Source organism: Balaenoptera borealis (genome assembly GCF_965194805.1).
Source record: "Balaenoptera borealis genome assembly, chromosome: 1".
Lineage (NCBI taxonomy): Eukaryota > Metazoa > Chordata > Mammalia > Artiodactyla > Balaenopteridae > Balaenoptera > Balaenoptera borealis.
The window spans coordinates 83,717,702-83,737,750 of record NC_138860.1 but is presented as its reverse complement, the minus strand read 5'-3'; the positions used below and the strand labels follow the sequence as shown (position 1 = coordinate 83,737,750).

At 42.6% G+C, this 20,049-nt stretch overlaps 1 protein-coding gene across 1 annotated transcript; it reads left to right on the top strand.

Moving 5' to 3' along the window:
* The first annotated feature begins 15,809 nt into the window (after positions 1 to 15,809).
* LOC309629654 (uncharacterized protein) lies at positions 15,810 to 16,909 on the top strand. The gene has a single exon (XM_082393894.1). It carries the CDS (start codon positions 15,824 to 15,826, stop codon positions 16,766 to 16,768), a length of 945 nt encoding a protein of 314 aa, XP_082250020.1. The 5' UTR covers positions 15,810 to 15,823; the 3' UTR covers positions 16,769 to 16,909.
* The last annotated feature ends 3,140 nt before the right edge of the window (positions 16,910 to 20,049 follow it).

Sequence of the window (20,049 nt, the reverse complement as noted above, 5' to 3'; positions counted from 1 at the left end):
GATTAACAGGAAATTTTGACATGAAGGGATAAAGAGCAAAGTATTTACTTTTTTCTATGCCTTTCTCTTGGACTTCTGCTGTGATTTCAGAGGCATTTATCTTAGAAGGTGTGAAGCCCTTACATTCATCCTGAATGCCCTTTGCCCTGTGCATAAGTCACCTTGTCAGGACCTCATGAGAGAAAATGGTGATAGAAACTGCTTGTGAGCTGGCCCAGGATTCTAAAACTTGTGATGGCCTTTTTTGAAGATGTCCTTTTCATAAAAAACAAACAGAGAGAGAGAGAAAGAAAGAAAGAAACCAAGAGAGAAAACATCGCATGTTTCTTTAAAACAAAGATATTTTCCTCGGAAAACTTGTATGAGAAAAGGAAGGTTTTGTCTGGGCTGATGAAACGATTTTCTGAAGAGCGAGAGAGAAGTCAGAAATTCATTAAAAGCTATTAAAGAGATTAAAGCACTTACTTAGAGATTGGTGAGATACTATCTGTTGATATTCCACAAGCTTTTGCTCTTTTCTCTATAGGAATTCCTTCTTGTGAACACGGTCATATACTTTCTTTCAGATATTAAGACTCCAGAAAGATGTCTTCTCAACATCAGCAGTGCAAGCAGCCCTGCCAGCCACCACCAGTGTGCCTACCTAAGTGCCCTGACCCTTGCCCACCTGCCAAGTGTCCAGACCCTTGCCCACCTCTAAAGTGCCCTGACCCATGCCCACCTGCCAAGTGTCCAGACCCTTGCCCACCTCTAAAGTGCCCTGACCCATGCCCACTTGCCAAGTGTCCGGACCCTTGCCCACCTATCAAGTGCCCTGACCCATGCCCACCTGCCAAGTGTCCAGACCCTTGCCCACCTAGAAAGTGCCCTGCCCCATGCCCACCTGCCAAGTGTCCAGACCCTTGCCCACCTAGAAAGTGCCCTGCCCCATGCCCACCTGCCAAGTGTCCAGACCCTTGCCCACCTAGAAAGTGCCCTGACCCATGCCCACCTGCCAAGTGTCCAGACCCTTGCCCACCTAGAAAGTGCCCTGACCCATGCCCACCTGCCAAGTGTCCAGACCCTTGCCCACCTAGAAAGTGCCCTGACCCATGCCCACCTGCCAAGTGTCCAGACCCTTGCCCACCTCTAAAGTGCCCTGACCCATGCCCACCTGCCAAGTGTCCAGACCCTTGCCCACCTCTAAAGTGCCCTGACCCATGCCCACTTGCCAAGTGTCCGGACCCTTGCCCACCTATCAAGTGCCCTGACCCATGCCCACCTGCCAAGTGTCCAGACCCTTGCCCACCTAGAAAGTGCCCTGCCCCATGCCCACCTGCCAAGTGTCCAGACCCTTGCCCACCTAGAAAGTGCCCTGCCCCATGCCCACCTGCCAAGTGTCCAGACCCTTGCCCACCTAGAAAGTGCCCTGACCCATGCCCACCTGCCAAGTGTCCAGACCCTTGCCCACCTAGAAAGTGCCCTGACCCATGCCCACCTGCCAAGTGTCCAGACCCTTGCCCACCTAGAAAGTGCCCTGACCCATGCCCACCTGCCAAGTGTCCAGACCCTTGCCCACCTAGAAAGTGCCCTGACCCATGCCCACCTGCCAAGTGTCCAGACCCTTGCCCACCTATCAAGTGCCCTGACCCATGCCTGCCGCAGCAGTGCAAGCAGAAATGCCCTCCTGGGCCACCTGCCCATCATTGTTAGCAGAGGTGCCCACCCAAGAGCATGTAAGAGCTTGAGCTTTTATCTGCATCTGGAAAGGATAAGGACAATCGGCTCAACTAGTTCCAGAGCTCCACCTTCACCTTCTCTTCAAAGCCTATCATGGATACGGAAGAAGCTTCTCCACCCTTCAGCCTCAATATGCGTGTGGTGATTCTTGACAGACAGAGGCTTCCTATCTGAGGCTGCTCTACTGCTTCCCTCTGGCTGGTGCCCGAGAAAGCATCACAGAGCCTCAGTAGAAAGAGCAGCAGCTCTCCTCCTGGGCGCCCTCTGAGGATTCTCTCCCTGTCTTCTCTGTCGGTCGGTCACCTGGGCATGGGTTTCTACCAGCTGAGCAAGTGTTACTTATCCTCCACTTCCTGAATAAAATACAATTCTTTTGTGTGATGGGAAAATTTTTTTCTTTCTTTTAAAACCTGCTTTTCGCAATATCATATCATAATTTTGGTTGATTTCTATCCTTCTTTGATCCCGAGTTTCAGGCTCTCACAGTCAGTGTTATCTGAATTTTGAGTCGTATCAATGATTATTTCTATACAGTTTCAAATGCAGGTTATTTTCCTAATTATTGCTTGATTGATTTGAGGAACAAATTATTTAACTTCTTGGCATTTCAAACCCTTTAGTAAACTGTGGGAAAAATCACATTTACAGTGCCTACTTGCTTAGGCATAAAAATTACATGAATGTGTGTCATTCAGTTGGCACAATGCCGGGCACATAATTGGCACTTGAGAGGTGGCCGATCATCATTGTCCCTGTCATCATCACCGTCACCACCATCACCATCGTCATCACCACCCGCAGGTGCTCCAGCAGAGGAGTGGCTCAGACATACCTAGTAGAGCAAGCAAGGAGATTCTTAAACTCTATTACCCGTTCATAGTCTGTGTTCTTTTTCTTTTCCAATATAACCGAATTTTAAATGTGACACCACAGAAAAACCAGTTTGGGGAATTAATGGGATACTCTGCATAAAATTATAAGAGTTCTGAAAACATGGGTAGTACAAAAGAAAGGGAATTTAAAGGGACCTTACCAGGCAAAGTGCTGCCTGCTCTCCATGTGTACAACGTGCTCTTCTTACTGCAAAACTCAACAACCTCGGGGTCTTATTACAAGTTTTCACCTCGGAAATAACATTCTTGATTACTTTGACCCCACCTTTGAGGAACAATGGGGATTCCAATGTTTATCTTGATTTACAGAATGAATGTTGCTATGCAGCTTGTTTTCTAAGTGCTTAGCTTACTGGTCCAATAAGCCGTGAAAAGGGATGAGTTTTTTAAGCATACCTTTTCTTGGGGTTAGAAGTAAAGGAGTCAAACATGGCAGAACTGCAGAAGCAAAAAGATGCCCATGTTACTGCTCAACGCTCATCAGACTGTGACATGAGGGAAAAACCAACACTGATATTTGGGAGTTGTCTCTACTGTAGCTACTCTTATTTGACGTGACATAGAAATTAGTTCTTTGAGGAGGGATGCTCCTGTAACAAATCTTAAAATTGTGGCATTGGCTTATGTGTCTGGAGGTGGTTGGAAAGGAATCTGATATTGGAAGCCAAAAATGTGGTGCTACATGTTATTCAATGGCAAAATGTTTGCAGTAATGGTTGTCCATGGTATCTTCGGAGGCAGACCAAAGGTTGGTCATTTGTTGATTTGCCCACGGTATTTCAGTAGACGTATGTTCAGGAAAAACTTTCTGGTTGACAGGCCAGAAATGAAAAAAATGAAAAGGAAAAAAAATACAGCCCAGAAATTCAAAACCTTGTTGAATTAGAAAACTCACCACTTGTAAGTCCTAAAGAGTAAGAGATGAGATTAGCAGTGGATTTGAACTACAAGTCCAATTTCAGTTGACAGTTACAACAGAGAAAAGAGACAGAAGTTGTATTCTTCCCACCTGCGTGCCTAGGAACCTCATGATAGCTGTATTATGTTAGGGGGAAAAGCAGTAATTTAATCAGTCCAGAAAATTACTTCTACAAAAGGACCTTAACTGAGATCCGTAGGACATGGAAATGATTGGAGGACTGAATTATATCAGGCGCCTAATAAGTTTTTGAGTGAATTGAGAACTAAATAATCTATGTGCCAAAAAGAAAAAGAATGATTTCCAAGATTACTAACGACTTTCCAGACCACCTTTCCCCACTTTCCACCCTACCAAATCAGATATGGTCAGTACACGTGACTAAAAGGGAATATCCACTTTGAGATGGGTACAAGGTCCCCAAAGAATAATGGACAAAGGAAGCTTTCTCAGAGAATACTATCAGATTATAAGAGAGGCAAGGAGGAGAAGGAACACAGAGATGCTCAAACATTGTTACTCTGTTGTATGATGGTTATTCTTTCATGCTTTCCCTCCGGGTTTATTGAGGTGTAATTGACAAACTAAATTGTCCATACTTATGGTGTATAATGTGATGATTTGACATATGTGTACTTTCTGCAGTGATTACCACCATCGGTCATTTAGTACATTAATCACTTCATCAGTAAAAATGTAAAGTGTGTATTTCTCTGTGTTTGTGTGTGTGTGTGTGTGTGTGTGATACGAGGAGGCTTAAGGTCTAATTTCTCAGCAAGATTCAAGTACACAACTGAGTGTTATTCCTAGATCACCATGCTGCACTGTAGACACTGAGAACTCATTCATCATATGATTGCAAGCTTGTACCCTTGTCCCAACATCTCCACTTTTGCACAACCCCTTAGACCCTGTTGACCACCATTTTACTCTCTGTTTCTGTGACATCTGTGAGTTTGCAAACACATTCCTAAATAAACAATGGTGCAAAGAAGAAATAACAAACAAATAGTAAAAACCTTGAGATGAATGAAAATGAAAAGAAAACATACAAGACTTTTCGGGATAAATGTACTGCAGCACCAAGAGAGCAACCTATGGCTGGAGATATCTATATTACAAAAGATGATCTCAAATCAGTAACCTGATAGGCATGTATGTATGTGTGTGGGTTTATGAAAATTGAAAAGACGTAACACTAACTACAGCAACATATAAGCAGTGATTATTTTTGGCCGTTTAATAGACATGCTCATTTTTTAAGAGCTTTATGCTTTCCCCATTATATATTAAATGATATAGCTTCATTTTTATAACAATGTGTCATATTATTTAAAAAATATATAGTAGTCAGTGAAGATGTGGCTGAGCTGCAGGGAACGTTTACGTCCTGGCCTTCTGGCACATGCCTAGCTGATGACTCTTTCACAGGTTTCAAGTGTCTCCTCTTTCTCTTCCTCTCCTCCTCATTCCGCTCTTCTTCCTGCTGTCCCATCATAAAACCCCATTCCTAAGAAGCTTCCTGATTATTTGGCCAAGACAAATTACTAGGCCAGTTCTTCTTTCTGACTGCAGGAAGAATTATGAAAGATATGAAAGGACTATTCCTAAATGCATGGGCAATTTGTCAAAGTACCAAATTGGACGGTTAAGGGGTAGATATTGGCGGTGAAGATATTATGGCAGGGTGAGGGTTCTGGAACGTGAACAGGAAGACAGAGAATAAACAGTGAACATTTTTTTCAAATTACTGTCTTCAAGGACTTAAAACATTCTTGGAATGAGTAGAACAAAGCAAATATATCAGATGTGCCCTAAGTTCACATTTCATCCGGATGTCAGACCTTTAGTGCTTAGCTTCTCTCTCCCCTCCCAACGTCACTCTGAATCATTTATATGTGATGCTGTGAGTCTTAAATGGTATCTTATATCTAGTTTTGGTTTCACCCAATTGAAACCTGGTATTTACTTATGGAATACAAGAGATTTATTTCCTGGTAAAGGAATTTTAAGCACACGACAGCCGTCTAGGGATGTGTTTGCGTCAGGTGAGATGGGACATCCTGATTCCATTAAACATGTGTTCCCACATTCTACAGTATGATAAGGTGAGATTCGCAGCTCTATTCCTAAAGCAGACAGGGGCCTTCACCAACCATGACCCATCACAAGACTCTTCAGTGTCCAAGGGGACAGCATAGAAAAGAGTAGTGTTCGTGTCCAGGATAGAAGGGAGGAACTGTAGAAAAACTGTTGACAGCTAAATCACTGAAAAGGCAGAAATGAAATCTTTGGAGGACATGCTAAAGCACTGGGCACTGAAGTTCAGTCATTTGCTAAAAGCTCATTATATCTGTCATAATTCCACACCCCATGTGTCCTATTACATTTATATGTTTGGCTTTAACTTCACTTCCTAATAACTTTGAAAATTTTTATTTTAATTGGCCATAGTTAATCATGTACATGAAATGACAGATGAAATATTCAAATTATATATTACAATATGTATGTACATATATACATAGAGAACTATGTTACAGAAAGAGGGACAAGGACACAGAGAGAGAGAGAGAGATTAAAATGTCTGGAACACGCAACGTCTGCAGAGCTGAAACTCTGCTGGAAGTCCACCTGAAAGGGGAATAATCTTTTACCTGGGGGAGCATCAGCCTTGCTCTATTCAGGCCGTCAGTGGATTGGATGAGAACATCCCACCTGGTAGAGGGCAACCGCCATCATTCAGGCCACTGATTTAAATAATACTCTGATCCAAAATCATCCTTACAGAAACACACAGATAATGTTTGACCAGAAAACTGGGGACCTGGGCCAGTGAATCTGACCCATAAATAAACCATCAAACCTTCCTTCCAGCACATTGACAAATTGTATGAAGAAAGTCGAGCAGGAAATAGGTTTATTTGACATATGCTCCACCGTGACCAAAATGGAAAATGCAAAAAATAGGTTTAAAATATAACAAAATTATTATTAATGATTAAGAAGTTGTATATGAATGGCAATGAACTTCAGTGACTGAATTTTTAATGAAGTGATTTCAACTATCTCCTGAATTTGATGTGAAACAACATGTGTTTAAATAATTCATAAGTATTAAAAACGTATAAAATTAGTTGCGTGAATGGCAATGCATAATAGATTGGGTTTCCCAATAATTTCAAAGTGACAGGAAGCCAGAAAATTTGAACAACCCTCTGAGATTTCTTCTAAAATTGATGCTATCCAAAGAGTTCAGTTGGAAGAAATTAGATTGGAGCAAGTGTTAGGTCACTTTTGGGAGGTATGAGCAAACAGCTTCACTTCTGTTGTAAGTCAAGGGTCTGAGATGCCAGCTCATCTGAGTTATGGTAGGGGATGCTACGTGCCTAGTGAATTCCTTGTGGCAGGAAGCAAAACAGATTTATAGAGGTCACAGGAATCTGACCTGCTGGTTGTTCTTTATTTGAAGGAGCAAACAGTGAAGGGAGGACCATAGTGGTCAACACTTTACTACACGTTTCTAAGTATCATGATAGGAAATCATATGAGGTGATCTGCAAATTTCCCTCAGTCCATTTTCGAAGAAGAAAGGAGATTTTGTTTGGCAAGCCATGAATCAAGGGCAAATGAATTGCAAGAAAGACTCGAGGTAAAGAGACATGTGTCACCAGGTAGCGAGGCCCTTTTCAAACCAGTATGTACAACAAAATGGCCCCCAGATCAATGCAACTAGGCAGGCAGTCTTAGAAGTCAAGGATCGTGAAAGATAGAAAAGGGTCATCTTCCCCAATCAAGGAATGGAACTTTTCACTACAAGTTAGAGAACACTCCAAGCGCTCCCACTGCCAGAAACCACAGAAACTGAGAGCTAAGACAGGGACTCTGTGAGTCATGAGAACCTCGTCCAGTGAGGAGATCCTGGAACAGGACATTTCCTGTTTTCAGAGTTTCTGCCAAGCCATTTATGAGTGGATTTGCATTTTGGTTGGGAAATGATTGGACCGGGCCAGTTTTGGTAGCTCCGCTTCCCCCTGGGTGGGGCAGCAAGCCCCAATAAAAAGGTCCTCTGCTGCACGACAGCTGTCCTCTTGCTACTCGAGTTCCGATTGACTTTGGAGAACCTGGTGAGTCTGATTCTTCAGTTCAACTTTGTTCTCGGATCCCCGAATGTTGACTTTATGCTGGAGACAGCAAGTTTGATGGGGCCAAAGTTATGATCATGGGTATAATGCTACTTAGTGGATGAGAACATGGAATCTGGGCACAATGTCATATTGTATTTACTAGATTTCTGATACCTCGTTTGATTTCCTCTATTGAGAAAGAGATTAACAGGAAATTTTGACATGAAGGGATAAAGAGCAAAGTATTTACTTTTTTCTATGCCTTTCTCTTGGACTTCTGCTGTGATTTCAGAGGCATTTATCTTAGAAGGTGTGAAGCCCTTACATTCATCCTGAATGCCCTTTGCCCTGTGCATAAGTCACCTTGTCAGGACCTCATGAGAGAAAATGGTGATAGAAACTGCTTGTGAGCTGGCCCAGGATTCTAAAACTTGTGATGGCCTTTTTTGAAGATGTCCTTTTCATAAAAAACAAACAGAGAGAGAGAGAAAGAAAGAAAGAAACCAAGAGAGAAAACATCGCATGTTTCTTTAAAACAAAGATATTTTCCTCGGAAAACTTGTATGAGAAAAGGAAGGTTTTGTCTGGGCTGATGAAACGATTTTCTGAAGAGCGAGAGAGAAGTCAGAAATTCATTAAAAGCTATTAAAGAGATTAAAGCACTTACTTAGAGATTGGTGAGATACTATCTGTTGATATTCCACAAGCTTTTGCTCTTTTCTCTATAGGAATTCCTTCTTGTGAACACGGTCATATACTTTCTTTCAGATATTAAGACTCCAGAAAGATGTCTTCTCAACATCAGCAGTGCAAGCAGCCCTGCCAGCCACCACCAGTGTGCCTACCTAAGTGCCCTGACCCTTGCCCACCTGCCAAGTGTCCAGACCCTTGCCCACCTCTAAAGTGCCCTGACCCATGCCCACCTGCCAAGTGTCCAGACCCTTGCCCACCTCTAAAGTGCCCTGACCCATGCCCACTTGCCAAGTGTCCGGACCCTTGCCCACCTATCAAGTGCCCTGACCCATGCCCACCTGCCAAGTGTCCAGACCCTTGCCCACCTAGAAAGTGCCCTGCCCCATGCCCACCTGCCAAGTGTCCAGACCCTTGCCCACCTAGAAAGTGCCCTGCCCCATGCCCACCTGCCAAGTGTCCAGACCCTTGCCCACCTAGAAAGTGCCCTGACCCATGCCCACCTGCCAAGTGTCCAGACCCTTGCCCACCTAGAAAGTGCCCTGACCCATGCCCACCTGCCAAGTGTCCAGACCCTTGCCCACCTAGAAAGTGCCCTGACCCATGCCCACCTGCCAAGTGTCCAGACCCTTGCCCACCTATCAAGTGCCCTGACCCATGCCTGCCGCAGCAGTGCAAGCAGAAATGCCCTCCTGGGCCACCTGCCCATCATTGTTAGCAGAGGTGCCCACCCAAGAGCATGTAAGAGCTTGAGCTTTTATCTGCATCTGGAAAGGATAAGGACAATCGGCTCAACTAGTTCCAGAGCTCCACCTTCACCTTCTCTTCAAAGCCTATCATGGATACGGAAGAAGCTTCTCCACCCTTCAGCCTCAATATGCGTGTGGTGATTCTTGACAGACAGAGGCTTCCTATCTGAGGCTGCTCTACTGCTTCCCTCTGGCTGGTGCCCGAGAAAGCATCACAGAGCCTCAGTAGAAAGAGCAGCAGCTCTCCTCCTGGGCGCCCTCTGAGGATTCTCTCCCTGTCTTCTCTGTCGGTCGGTCACCTGGGCATGGGTTTCTACCAGCTGAGCAAGTGTTACTTATCCTCCACTTCCTGAATAAAATACAATTCTTTTGTGTGATGGGAAAATTTTTTTCTTTCTTTTAAAACCTGCTTTTCGCAATATCATATCATAATTTTGGTTGATTTCTATCCTTCTTTGATCCCGAGTTTCAGGCTCTCACAGTCAGTGTTATCTGAATTTTGAGTCGTATCAATGATTATTTCTATACAGTTTCAAATGCAGGTTATTTTCCTAATTATTGCTTGATTGATTTGAGGAACAAATTATTTAACTTCTTGGCATTTCAAACCCTTTAGTAAACTGTGGGAAAAATCACATTTACAGTGCCTACTTGCTTAGGCATAAAAATTACATGAATGTGTGTCATTCAGTTGGCACAATGCCGGGCACATAATTGGCACTTGAGAGGTGGCCGATCATCATTGTCCCTGTCATCATCACCGTCACCACCATCACCATCGTCATCACCACCCGCAGGTGCTCCAGCAGAGGAGTGGCTCAGACATACCTAGTAGAGCAAGCAAGGAGATTCTTAAACTCTATTACCCGTTCATAGTCTGTGTTCTTTTTCTTTTCCAATATAACCGAATTTTAAATGTGACACCACAGAAAAACCAGTTTGGGGAATTAATGGGATACTCTGCATAAAATTATAAGAGTTCTGAAAACATGGGTAGTACAAAAGAAAGGGAATTTAAAGGGACCTTACCAGGCAAAGTGCTGCCTGCTCTCCATGTGTACAACGTGCTCTTCTTACTGCAAAACTCAACAACCTCGGGGTCTTATTATATGTTTTCACCTCGGAAATAACATTCTTGATTACTTTGACCCCACCTTTGAGGAACAATGGGGATTCCAATGTTTATCTTGATTTACAGAATGAATGTTGCTATGCAGCTTGTTTTCTAAGTGCTTAGCTTACTGGTCCAATAAGCCGTGAAAAGGGATGAGTTTTTTAAGCATACCTTTTCTTGGGGTTACAAGTAAAGGAGTCAAACATGGCAGAACTGCAGAAGCAAAAAGATGCCCATGTTACTGCTCAACGCTCATCAGACTGTGACATGAGTGAAAAACCAACACTGATATTTGGGAGTTGTCTCTACTGTAGCTACTCTTATTTGACGTGACACAGAAATTAGTTCTTTGAGGAGGGATGCTCCTGTAACAAATCTTAAAATTGTGGCATTGGCTTATGTGTCTGGAGGTGGTTGGAAAGGAATCTGATATTGGAAGCCAAAAATGTGGTGCTACATGTTATTCAATGGCAAAATGTTTGCAGTAATGGTTGTCCATGGTATCTTCGGAGGCAGACCAAAGGTTGGTCATTTGTTGATTTGCCCACGGTATTTCAGTAGACGTATGTTCAGGAAAAACTTTCTGGTTGACAGGCCAGAAATGAAAAAAATGAAAAGGAAAAAAAATACAGCCCAGAAATTCAAAACCTTGTTGAATTAGAAAACTCACCACTTGTAAGTCCTAAAGAGTAAGAGATGAGATTAGCAGTGGATTTGAACTACAAGTCCAATTTCAGTTGACAGTTACAACAGAGAAAAGAGACAGAAGTTGTATTCTTCCCACCTGCGTGCCTAGGAACCTCATGATAGCTGTATTATGTTAGGGGGAAAAGCAGTAATTTAATCAGTCCAGAAAATTACTTCTACAAAAGGACCTTACTGAGATCCGTAGGACATGGAAATGATTGGAGGACTGAATTATATCAGGCGCCTAATAAGTTTTTGAGTGAATTGAGAACTAAATAATCTATGTGCCAAAAAGAAAAAGAATGATTTCCAAGATTACTAACGACTTTCCAGACCACCTTTCCCCACTTTCCACCCTACCAAATCAGATATGGTCAGTACACGTGACTAAAAGGGAATATCCACTCTGAGATGGGTACAAGGTCCCCAAAGAATAATGGACAAAGGAAGCTTTCTCAGAGAATACTATCAGATTATAAGTGAGGCAAAGAGGAGAAGGAACACAGAGATGCTCAAACATTGTTACTCTGTTGTATGATGGTTATTCTTTCATGCTTTCCCTCCGGGTTTATTGAGGTGTAATTGACAAACTAAATTGTCCATACTTATGGTGTATAATGTGATGATTTGACATATGTGTACTTTCTGCAGTGATTACCACCATCGGTCATTTAGTACATTAATCACTTCATCAGTAAAAATGTAAAGTGTGTATTTCTCTGTGTGTGTGTGTGTGTGTCTGTGTGTGTGATACGAGGAGGCTTAAGGTCTAATTTCTCAGCAAGATTCAAGTACACAACTGAGTGTTATTCCTAGATCACCATGCTGCACTGTAGACACTGAGAACTCATTCATCATAAGATTGCAAGCTTGTACCCTTGTCCCAACATCTCCACTTTTGCACAACCCCTTAGACCCTGTTGACCACCATTCTACTCTGTTTCTGTGACATCTGTGAGTTTGCAAGCACATTCCTAAATAAACAATGGTGCAAAGAAGAAATAACAAACAAATAGTAAAAACCTTGAGATGAATGAAAATGAAAAGAAAACATACAAGAACTTTCGGGATAAATGTACTGCAGCACCAAGAGAGCAACCTATGGCTGGAGATATCTATATTACAAAAGATGATCTCAAATCAGTAACCTGATAGGCATGTATGTATGTGTGTGGGTTTATGAAAATTGAAAAGACGTAACACTAACTACAGCAACATATAAGCAGTGATTATTTTTGGCCGTTTAATAGACATGCTCATTTTTTAAGAGCTTTATGCTTTCCCCATTATATATTAAATGATATAGCTTCATTTTTATAACAATGTGTCATATTATTTAAAAAATATATAGTAGTCAGTGAAGATGTGGCTGAGCTGCAGGGAACGTTTACGTCCTGGCCTTCTGGCACATGCCTAGCTGATGACTCTTTCACAGATTTCAAGTGTCTCCTCTTTCTCTTCCTCTCCTCCTCATTCCGCTCTTCTTCCTGCTGTCCCATCATAAAACCCCATTCCTAATAAGCTTCCTGATTATTTGGCCAAGACAAATTACTAGGCCAGTTCTTCTTTCTGACTGCAGGAAGAATTATGAAAGATATGAAAGGACTATTCCTAAATGCATGGGCAATTTGTCAAAGTACCAAATTGGACGGTTAAGGGGTAGATAATGGCGGTGAAGATATTATGGCAGGGTGAGGGTTCTGGAACGTGAACAGGAAGACAGAGAATAAACAGTGAACATTTTTTTCAAATTACTGTCTTCAAGGACCTAAAACATTCTTGGAATGAGTAGAACAAAGCAAATATATCAGATGTGCCCTAAGTTCACATTTCATCCGGATGTCAGACCTTTAGTGCTTAGCTTCTCTCTCCCCTCCCAACGTCACTCTGAATCATTTATATGTGATGCTGTGAGTCTTAAATGGTATCTTATATCTAGTTTTGGTTTCACCCAATTGAAACCTGGTATTTACTTATGGAATACAAGAGATTTATTTCCTGGTAAAGGAATTTTAAGCACACGACAGCCGTCTAGGGATGTGTTTGCGTCAGGTGAGATGGGACATCCTGATTCCATTAAACATGTGTTCCCACATTCTACAGTATGATAAGGTGAGATTCGCAGCTCTATTCCTAAAGCAGACAGGGGCCTTCACCAACCATGACCCATCACAAGACTCTTCAGTGTCCAAGGGGACAGCATAGAAAAGAGTAGTGTTCGTGTCCAGGATAGAAGGGAGGAACTGTAGAAAAACTGTTGACAGCTAAATCACTGAAAAGGCAGAAATGAAATCTTTGGAGGACATGCTAAAGCACTGGGCACTGAAGTTCAGTCATTTGCTAAAAGCTCATTATATCTGTCATAATTCCACACCCCATGTGTCCTATTACATTTATATGTTTGGCTTTAACTTCACTTCCTAATAACTTTGAAAATTTTTATTTTAATTGGCCATAGTTAATCATGTACATGAAATGACAGATGAAATATTCAAATTATATATTACAATATGTATGTACATATATACATAGAGAACTATGTTACAGAAAGAGGGACAAGGACACAGAGAGAGAGAGAGAGATTAAAATGTCTGGAACACGCAAAGTCTGCAGAGCTGAAACTCTGCTGGAAGTCCACCTGAAAGGGGAATAATCTTTTACCTGGGGGAGCATCAGCCTTGCTCTATTCAGGCCGTCAGTGGATTGGATGAGAACTTCCCACCTGGTAGAGGGCAACCGCCATCATTCAGGCCACTGATTTAAATAATACTCTGATCCAAAATCATCCTTACAGAAACACACAGATAATGTTTGACCAGAAAACTGGGGACCTGGGCCAGTGAATCTGACCCATAAATAAACCATCAAACCTTCCTTCCAGCACATTGACAAATTGTATGAAGAAAGTCCAGCAGGAAATAGGTTTATTTGACATATGCTCCACCGTGACCAAAATGGAAAATGCAAAAAATAGGTTTAAAATATAACAAAATTATTATTAATGATTAAGAAGTTGTATATGAATGGCAATGAACTTCAGTGACTGAATTTTTAATGAAGTGATTTCAACTATCTCCTGAATTTGATGTGAAACAACATGTGTTTAAATAATTCATAAGTATTAAAAACGTATAAAATTAGTTGCGTGAATGGCAATGCATAATAGATTGGGTTTCCCAATAATTTCAAAGTGACAGGAAGCCAGAAAATTGAACAACCCTCTGAGATTTCTTCAAAAATTGATGCTATCCAAAGAGTTCAGTTGGAAGAAATTAGATTGGAGCAAGTGTTAGGTCACTTTTGGGAGGTATGAGCAAAAAGCTTCACTTCTGTTGTAAGTCTAGGGTCTGAGATGCCAGCTCATCTGAGTTATGGTAGGGGATGCTACGTGCCTAGTGAATTCCTTGTGGCAGGAAGCAAAACAGATTTATAGAGGTCACAGGAATCTGACCTGCTGGTTGTTCTTTATTTGAAGGAGCAAACAGTGAAAGGAGGACCATAGTGGTCAACACTTTACTACACGTTTCTAAGTATCATGATAGGAAATCATATGAGGTGATCTGCAAATTTCCCTCAGTCCATTTTCGAAGAAGAAAGGAGATTTTGTTTGGCAAGCCATGAATCAAGGGCAAATGAATTGCAAGAAAGACTCGAGGTAAAGAGACATGTGTCACCAGGTAGCGAGGCCCTTTTCAAACCAGTATGTACAACAAAATGGCCCCCAGATCAATGCAACTAGGCAGGCAGTCTTAGAAGTCAAGGATCGTGAAAGATAGAAAAGGGTCATCTTCCCCAATCAAGGAATGGAACTTTTCACTACAAGTTAGAGAACACTCCAAGCGCTCCCACTGCCAGAAACCACAGAAACTGAGAGCTAAGACAGGGACTCTGTGAGTCATGAGAACCTCGTCCAGTGAGGAGATCCTGGAACAGGACATTTCCTGTTTTCAGAGTCTCTGCCAAGCCATTTATGAGTGGATTTGCATTTTGGTTGGGAAATGATTGGACCGGGCCAGTTTTAGTAGCTCCGCTTCCCCCTGGGTGGGGCAGCAAGCCCCAATAAAAAGGTCCTCTGCTGCACGACAGCTGTCCTCTTGCTACTCGAGTTCCGATTGACTTTGGAGAACCTGGTGAGTCTGATTCTTCAGTTCAACTTTGTTCTCGGATCCCCGAATGTTGACTTTATGCTGGAGACAGCAAGTTTGATGGGTCCAAAGTTATGATCATGGGTATAATGCTACTTAGTGGATGGGAACTTGGAATCTGGGCACAATGTTATATTGTATTTACTAGATTTCTGATACCTCGTTTGATTTCCTCTATTGAGAAAGAAATTAACAGGAAATTTTGACATGAAGGGATAAAGAGCAAAGTATTTACTTTTTTCTATGCCTTTCTCTTGGACTTCTGCTGTGATTTCAGAGGCATTTATCTTAGAAGGTGTGAGGCCCTTACATTCATCCTGAATGCCCTTTGCTCTGTGCATAAGTCACCTTGTCAGGACCTCATGAGAGAAAATGGTGATAGAAACTGCTTGTGAGCTTGCCCAGGATTCCAGAACTTGTGATGGCCTTCTTTGAAGATGTCGTTTTCATAAAAAACAAAAAGAGAGAGAGAGAGAGAGAGAAAGAAAGAAAGAAACCAAGAGAGAAAACATCACATGTTTCTTTAAAACAAAGATATTTTCCTCGGAAAACTTGTATGAGAAAAGGAAGGTTTTGTCTGGGCTGATGAAACGATTTTCTGAAGAGCGAGAGAGAAGTCAGAAATTCATTAAAAGCTATTAAAGAGATTAAAGCACTTACTTAGAGATTGGTGAGATACTATCTGTTGATATTCCACAAGCTTTTGCTCTTTTCTCTATAGGAATTCCTTCTTGTGAACACGGTCATATACTTTCTTTCAGATATTAAGACTCCAGAAAGATGTCTTCTCCACATCAGCAGTGCAAGCAGCCCTGCCAGCCACCACCAGTGTGCCTACCTAAGTGCCCTGACCCTTGCCCACCTGCCAAGTGTCCAGACCCTTGCCCACCTCTAAAGTGCCCTGACCCATGCCCACCTGCCAAGTGTCCAGACCCTTGCCCACCTCTAAAGTGCCCTGACCCATGCCCACCTGCCAAGTGTCCAGACCCTTGCCCACCTATCAAGTGCCCTGACCCATGCCCACCTGCCAAGTGTCCAGACCCTTGCCCACCTAGAAAGTGCCCTGCCCCATGCCCACCTGCCAAGTGTCCAGACCCTTGCCCACCTCTAAAGTGCCCTGACCCATGCCCACCTGCCAAGTGTCAAGACCCTTGCCCACCTAGAAAGTGCCCTGACCCATGCCCACCTGCCAAGTGTCCAGACCCTTGCCCACCTCTAAAGTGCCCTGACCCATGCCCACCTGCCAAGTGTCAAGACCCTTGCCCACCTAGAAAGTGCCCTGACCCATGCCCACCTGCCAAGTGTCCAGACCCTTGCCCACCTAGAAAGTGCCCTGACCCATGCCCACCTGCCAAGTGTCCAGACCCTTGCCCACCTAGAAAGTGCCCTGACCCATGCCCACCTGCCAAGTGTCCAGACCCTTGCCCAACTATAAAGTGCCCTGACCCATGCCCACCTACCAAGTGTCCAGACCCTTGCCCACCTCTAAAGTGCCCTGACCCATGCCCACCTGCCAAGTGTCCAGACCCTTGCCCACCTCTAAAGTGCCCTGACCCATGCCCACCTGCCAAGTGTCCAGACCCTTGCCCACCTATAAAGTGCCCTGACCCATGCCCACCTGCCAAGTGTCCAGACCCTTGCCCACCTATCAAGTGCCCTGACCCATGCCTGCTGCAGCAGTGCAAGCAGAAATGCCCTCCTGTGCCACCTGCCCATCATTGTTAGCAGAGGTGCCCACCCAAGAGCATGTAAGAGCTTGAGCTTTTATCTGCATCTGGAAAGGATAAGGACAATCGGCTCAACTAGTTCCAGAGCTCCACCTTCACCTTCTCTTCAAAGCCTATCATGGATACGGAAGAAGCTTCTCCACCCTTCAGCCTCAATATGCGTGTGGTGATTCTTGACAGACAGAGGCTTCCTATCTGAGGCTGCTCTACTGCTTCCCTCTGGCTGGTGCCCGAGAAAGCATCACAGAGCCTCAGTAGAAAGAGCAGCAGCTCTCCTCCTGGGCGCCCTCTGAGGATTCTCTCCCTGTCTTCTCTGTCGGTCGGTCACCTGGGCATGGGTTTCTACCAGCTGAGCAAGTGTTACTTATCCTCCACTTCCTGAATAAAATACAATTCTTTTGTGTGATGGGAAAATTTTTTTCTTTCTTTTAAAACCTGCTTTTCGCAATATCATATCATAATTTTGGTTGATTTCTATCCTTCTTTGATCCCGAGTTTCAGGCTCTCACAGTCAGTGTTATCTGAATTTTGAGTCGTATCAATGATTATTTCTATACAGTTTCAAATGCAGGTTATTTTCCTAATTATTGCTTGATTGATTTGAGGAACAAATTATTTAACTTCTTGGCATTTCAAACCCTTTAGTAAACTGTGGGAAAAATCACATTTACAGTGCCTACTTGCTTAGGCATAAAAATTACATGAATGTGTGTCATTCAGTTGGCACAATGCCGGGCACATAATTGGCATTTGAGAGGTGGCCGATCATCATTGTCCCTGTCATCATCACCGTCACCACCATCACCATCGTCATCACCACCCGCAGGTGCTCCAGCAGAGGAGTGGCTCAGACATACCTAGTAGAGCAAGCAAGGAGATTCTTAAACTCTATTACCCGTTCATAGTCTGTGTTCTTTTTCTTTTCCAATATAACCGAATTTTAAATGTGACACCACAGAAAAACCAGTTTGGGGAATTAATGGGATACTCTGCATAAAATTATAAGAGTTCTGAAAACATGGGTAGTACAAAAGAGAGGGAATTTAAAGGGACCTTACCAGGCAAAGTGCTGCCTGCTCTCCATGTGTACAACGTGCTCTTCTTACTGCAAAACTCAACAACCTCGGGGTCTTATTATATGTTTTCACCTCGGAAATAACATTCTTGATTACTTTGACCCCACCTTTGAGGAACAATGGGGATTCCAATGTTTATCTTGATTTACAAAATGACTGTTGCTATGCAGCTTGTTTTCTAAGTGCTTAGCTTACTGGTCCAATAAGCCGTGAAAAGGGATGAGTTTTTTAAGCATACCTTTTCTTGGGGTTACAAGTAAAGGAGTCAAACATGGCAGAACTGCAGAAGCAAAAAGATGCCCATGTTACTGCTCAACGCTCATCAGACTGTGACATGAGTGAAAAACCAACACTGATATTTGGGAGTTGTCTCTACTGTAGCTACTCTTATTTGACGTGACACAGAAATTAGTTCTTTGAGGAGGGATGCTCCTGTAACAAATCTTAAAATTGTGGCATTGGCTTATGTGTCTGGAGGTGGTTGGAAAGGAATCTGATATTGGAAGCCAAAAATGTGGTGCTACATGTTATTCAATGGCAAAATGTTTGCAGTAATTGTTGTCCATGGTATCTTCGGAGGCAGACCAAAGGTTGGTCATTTGTTGATTTGCCCACGGTATTTCAGTAGACGTATGTTCAGGAAAAACTTTCTGGTTGACAGGCCAGAAATGAAAAAAATGAAAAGGAAAAAAAATACAGCCCAGAAATTCAAAACCTTGTCGAATTAGAAAACTCACCACTTGTAAGTCCTAAAGAGTAAGAGATGAGATTAGCAGTGGATTTGAACTACAAGTCCAATTTCAGTTGACAGTTACAACAGAGAAAAGAGACAGAAGTTGTATTCTTCCCACCTGCGTGCCTAGGAACCTCATGATAGCTGTATTATGTTAGGGGGAAAAGCAGTAATTTAATCAGTCCAGAAAATTACTTCTACAAAAGGACCTTACTGAGATCCGTAGGACATGGAAATGATTGGAGGACTGAATTATATCAGGCGCCTAATAAGTTTTTGAGTGAATTGAGAACTAAATAATCTATGTGCCAAAAAGAAAAAGAATGATTTCCAAGATTACTAACGACTTTCCAGACCACCTTTCCCCACTTTCCACCCTACCAAATCAGATATGGTCAGTACACGTGACTAAAAGGGAATATCCACTCTGAGATGGGTACAAGGTCCCCAAAGAATAATGGACAAAGGAAGCTTTCTCAGAGAATACTATCAGATTATAAGTGAGGCAAAGAGGAGAAGGAACACAGAGATGCTCAAACATTGTTACTCTGTTGTATGATGGTTATTCTTTCATGCTTTCCCTCCGGGTTTATTGAGGTGTAATTGACAAACTAAATTGTCCATACTTATGGTGTATAATGTGATGATTTGACATATGTGTACTTTCTGCAGTGATTACCACCATCGGTCATTTAGTACATTAATCACTTCATCAGTAAAAATGTAAAGTGTGTATTTCTCTGTGTGTGTGTGTGTGTGTCTGTGTGTGTGATACGAGGAGGCTTAAGGTCTAATTTCTCAGCAAGATTCAAGTACACAACTGAGTGTTATTCCTAGATCACCATGCTGCACTGTAGACACTGAGAACTCATTCATCATATGATTGCAAGCTTGTACCCTTGTCCCAACATCTCCACTTTTGCACAACCCCTTAGACCCTGTTGACCACCATTCTACTCTGTTTCTGTGACATCTGTGAGTTTGCAAGCACATTCCTAAATAAACAATGGTGCAAAGAAGAAATAACAAACAAATAGTAAAAACCTTGAGATGAATGAAAATGAAAAGAAAACATACAAGAACTTTCGGGATAAATGTACTGCAGCACCAAGAGAGCAACCTATGGCTGGAGATATCTATATTACAAAAGATGATCTCAAATCAGTAACCTGATAAGCATGTATGTATGTGTGTGGGTTTATGAAAATTGAAAAGACGTAACACTAACTACAGCAACATATAAGCAGTGATTATTTTTGGCCGTTTAATAGACATGCTCATTTTTTAAGAGCTTTATGCTTTCCCCATTATATATTAAATGATATAGCTTCATTTTTATAACAATGTGTCATATTATTTAAAAAATATATAGTAGTCAGTGAAGATGTGGCTGAGCTGCAGGGAACGTTTACGTCCTGGCCTTCTGGCACATGCCTAGCTGATGACTCTTTCACAGATTTCAAGTGTCTC

Coding starts and splice junctions, on each gene's coding strand:
- LOC309629654 (XM_082393894.1), top strand. CDS start 15,824: ATGTCTTCTCCACATCAGCAGTGCAAGCAGCCCTGCCAGCCACCACCA.